Raw genomic sequence first — 4,961 nt, 5'->3', positions numbered from 1 at the left:
CTGTGTATCATTTAAAACTCAATAAACTATATATATAAAAAAATAACGGAAAAAAAATACCTTTTTGATCTCTAAATTTTGAAAAATATATGCATTTAGTCTCTAATATTTCAAATTGGTCATTTTAATCCTGAAAACTAAAACATTTAAATTTAATATAAAAATCGATAGATGTTGACGTGGCCAAATGACATGAAATAAATATTTTTTAATCTCTCTTTCTTTCTCCCCTCCTCTCCTCCATCTCCATTACCAAATTGAGTTTAAATGTATTTAAATAATAATATGTTTAATTAAAGTATGAGCTATATACGTGGATTAATAATTTATCAAATTGAGTTATTTTATTAGATTGGGTCATATTATAATCTAATTAATTAAAGTGATAGATTCTTAATATAGTATGGACTTAATGGGTATGGTAGAACCTCATTTCTAGTTAATTAAGTTTTAGTGGGAACCCTAATTGAACTAGTACATCAAGAAAATGGTCCCCTATATACCTCCCATCTAGAGAAAGATCCCACTAAGGACATTCGGAGTTTTGGTTTTGGAAGACTATAGTCATCTTAAAGCCATCGTCATCTTGAAGTCATCATCAATCACAATGAAATTCGATATGATATTTATTCTTGACAATTTAAAATGAACGATCGTAGGGTTAAATTTATTCAATATAGATTTAAATATTTATGCTATTAGAGACTCCATACATAATGTTTTTAGAAGGATACACAACAGTACTCCATACATAATGTTTTTAGAAGGATACACAACAGTATAACAAGTTGCACAAAATAGTCCGTCATCCCATATCTTAAGCTTAATAGGTCGGCCATAGATGGTAACCATCGGAGCACCAAACTCAACATAAACATAAAGCCAAAAGATGAAACCTTTTTATCTTTTATTCTCAACCATGAAGAAATTAAGCAAACATAGTCAAATCTAATCCTTAATACTAAGTTCTAGAGAAGAATAAAAAGAAAGAAGAAGAAGCCAAAAGTTTTATTCTACTGAAAACTCATCTTCATCTTAAATCCTCATAAATCTTCATCCCCCATCCCATTACCATTCAGATCCGAAAACAACTCCATCCAGTCAAATGGATTATGAACATTATAGATTTTCCCATAACCAAATTCTTTGTATAGGCTCATCAAATCCCCATTCATTCCAACAAGACCCATCAGCAAAGCATCACACACAGAATTTTTTCAATAAATTCAGAGTCTCCATTACCATTCACTCAGTTTCTTCCTCAACAATGAGAGAGAGGATGAGAGGGAGGAGAGACAACGAGAGAGATAAGATGAAAATGGAGAAGAGAGATGAGAGAGAAGGGAGAAAAAAAGGGAAAGACTAATTTCTTTTTCTATGCCATCTTACCATGTCAGCTAGAGATATCTATTTACCCCCATAGGCCCGGGGTCCCTTGGGGATCCACCCGAAAAAGGTGGGGAATCCAAACAAAGAATTAGAAGTGTTCAAATAACCCGAACAACCCGGACTATCAAACCCAAAATGTAAGTGTTGAGTTAGGTTAGTTTTGTTTTTGGATTGGGTTGGGTTGGATTGAATTTTTATATTTTTATTGGATTGGGTTGAGTTGTAGGTTGGCTAAAAAAAATCTGGAATGACCCAACCCAACCCGAATTATATATATATATATATATATATATATATATTCCTATTTGTTTAAAGTTTGATTTCTTGTATTGATTACTTTTTTAATTTTTAATATTTTCTTTTAAAAATGTTATGTCTTTGTTTAAAGTTCACAATAAATATCATAGATATTTGATATTTAGCATATTAATTTTATGAGATTTTAGTTATTAGTCATGTGTTGTAGCAATCAAACTAACCCGAATTTTTGGGTTGGTCCAAAAAATACTTTCAATCCAACCCAACCCAACGCATGTACACCCTACGAAGAATGGAAAGAACCGGGGAGAAATTTCTCCCCATTGACTAAACGAGGATAGGGATGACGAATACATTTTTGGTCCCACCTGGCTTTGATGGAAAAAGATATATTTTTTCTTATATATAGTATATATACATATCTACTATTTTATTATATATGTACTTTATTTTCTTGTAATTAAATATATATAACTTACCTTCTGTGAGTAACTCACGATGAATTTATTTTTATTAGTTTTTAACATAATTTTAATTAATTATTTTAAAAGGCTTGTTTATGTACTTCAAAAAAATATATTTTTTAATATTTAAAACTTTATTATTTTTAAGACTTAAATGTTGTAATATTTAGGTGGAAAGTTTGTATTTATCATATTTAAAATGATTCATTTAATATATATAATTTTATAAGGTTGTGACCAAAATTTTACAAAATAAATAGACTTAAAAAAATACAAATGATTTTTTTTTTTCCGTAGGAATCTGATCCCTATAAATTCTCTATGGGAAATTTTGTGATTGAAATAAAGGGATGGGGAAGCATTCTCCATCCCCGTTTCGCCTCGTGGACATTTATAATGTCAGGTTCTATCAATTTCTTTAATATTAAATTTGAAGGTTTTATTTAGAGAGGGCCTTTTAAACCTATTTATAAAAATTAAGGGATTAAAATGATTAATTTAAAATATTAAGGACTAAATACACCTATTTTTCAAAACTAAATGATTATTTTCCCCAAAAATAACAATTACTGTTGTAAGCATAACATTATTGAGTAGAATTCTCAACTAATTTGATCAAATGTTTATTTATAACTTTAACATCTTTAATCATTTTTAACTTCATAGAAGTGGTAAATTACTAGTCAAGTCATTTAATTTCTTAGTATGTATTGGTAAGTTATTCAACCTTCCATTTTAAGCAACAGCTTTATGAACCGTGCAAAGACTTATTATACACAAAATTGACTTGTAATTTAACATTTTAAAAATATTCATCATGATATTTTTAGACATTTCTATAAAATTGAGATTGAATAGGTTTGTAGACATTACCGTTTATTATCTTGATCCATGTACTGTAAATATATAAATATCATCATTTATTTATCCTAAATCACGAAACTAAATGATCCAATAGTTTAAATCAATAGAGGAAGGCAAATTTAATATTATATCGCTTAACCATTTATATTTTTTCTCAAAATAATAGTAAAGGAGAGCCGAGGGATCGGAACAATCGAGAGAATGGCTTTTGTTAGAGAGTACGTACGTGGGGATAGATGATTGGACGAGCATTTGAAAGGTTATCCAATCGTTGACGTTTGACCATTAATAGTGGGGAACCAAATGATTTCAGCCGTCCGATGAATCTCCTCTGAGCTGGCGTGGTTTTGGCAATTAAATTTTCTATATAATATCAATAAGAAGAAAACAACTCCACATTTTCACCACACAATCATGGCTTCCAAATCTGCCCTTTTCCTCTCCATTCTCCTTTCATTCTCTGCTATAGCTTTCTCCGATGTATTTCCACTAACTCTGTTTTTTTCCTCTGATTTCGTATCTTGATTCTTGAGTGAGGAAAGAAAAAAATTGACTGATACAGATTTTGGATTTGGTTGATGCAGGATCCAGATTGCGTGTACACGGTGTATATCAGAACAGGGTCGATCCTGAAAGCAGGGACGGACTCGGTTATTACGGCCACGCTCTACACGGCGCAAGGGGACGGAGTCCGGATTAAGGATCTGGAGAAATGGGGCGGGTTGATGGGACCCAACTACAACTACTTCGAGAGGGGCAATCTGGACATTTTCAGCGGAAGAGGACCATGCCTGAGCGGACCGGTGTGTTCATTGAACCTGACCTCCGATGGATCGGGTCCGCACCATGGGTGGTACTGCAACTATGTAGAGGTGACCACAACGGGTGTCCACAGGTCGTGTGACCAAGCCCTGTTCACGGTGGAGCAGTGGTTGGCCTTGGATGCATCGCCGTATGAGCTGACGGCCATCCGGAATAACTGCCCCAGTGGGAGTGGAAGCCGCCGGGATTTGATACGGTCGGGTGGGCCGAGTTTGAAATTGAAGCAGGTGGTATGAATTTGATGGATATTTAATAAAATTACTGTAGAATAAGGTAAGCGAAAGAAGGCTTAATCATCGATGGTTAAGCAGGATTAAGCTGGGAATGAAATGAAATGGGTGTGTGTATTTTGGAGTTTGTGTTATTGGTATGTTGGGAGAGGAGAGTAATAGTTAAATGGAGAGCAGTGTGTTGTTTTAGCTTTTACTTTTTGATCCGACCTTGTTGTGAGGAATCATAAAAAAAAGGGTTTACAATTTACAATAAGAAAAGGAGTGATAATGAAAAAGACGGCATTTAATTTCAATAGTGAAAGTGGATGTCGGCAAGAGAGACGCGGAGGGTGTCCGTCCAGAAGCGCTTTGTCTTCCCATTGGCAAATCATATTTTTTATTTTATTAAACTAAAACCCTATTAAATTACTACCATATAAGTTGACAAAGCCTTTTTTTTTTTTTTTCTTTGATTTGGCCGATTCTAGAATTCACCCTTAGGCTTAATTACAATTATTATATCTTCAAATTAAATTAAAAAACTTAAATAAGAGATAAAATTAGAATCTCAAATTTATATAATTATTATAATTTCTAACGTTATATAAGTTTGAGTTTAATTTTAAAATTATATAAATTTAAAGATTCAATTTTACCATTAATTGTGTCATATTTTAAGAATGACTTTTACCATTTGCCCTTTTCTTAACAATTGTCGCGGTTCGGTTGAGAATTTGGAAGAGACTTGAGATAGAGTAGGCCTGGCGATTAAGTGTCCCTGAGCCACCATAGTAATGAGGTAAAGAACAGATAAATTGGATAGAGGGGTGGCAATTAGCAATTTGTAAGCCAATTATGATTAGGTTAAGAAAACAAACTTTCCCTACATTTCCGCGGTGCAATACATTTAATGTCTGCCCAATAATGGTTAGATTTATTTTAAATTTAAGAT

At 32.6% G+C, this 4,961-nt stretch overlaps 1 protein-coding gene across 1 annotated transcript; it reads left to right on the top strand.

The window, feature by feature from the left end:
- Positions 1-3,295: 3,295 nt before the first annotated feature.
- On the top strand, positions 3,296-4,323 carry LOC120073503 (PLAT domain-containing protein 3-like). The gene is made up of 2 exons (XM_090311764.1): positions 3,296-3,455; positions 3,560-4,323. Exons 1-2 carry the CDS (start codon positions 3,390-3,392, stop codon positions 4,031-4,033), a joined length of 540 nt encoding a protein of 179 aa, XP_090167890.1. The 5' UTR covers positions 3,296-3,389; the 3' UTR covers positions 4,034-4,323.
- Positions 4,324-4,961: the final 638 nt, after the last annotated feature.

Source organism: Benincasa hispida, chromosome 3 (genome assembly GCF_027475165.1).
Source record: "Benincasa hispida cultivar pf3 chromosome 3, pf3_genome.v1.1, whole genome shotgun sequence".
Taxonomy (NCBI): Eukaryota; Viridiplantae; Streptophyta; class Magnoliopsida; order Cucurbitales; family Cucurbitaceae; genus Benincasa; species Benincasa hispida.
This window is presented reverse-complemented; position numbering and strand designations above follow the sequence as displayed.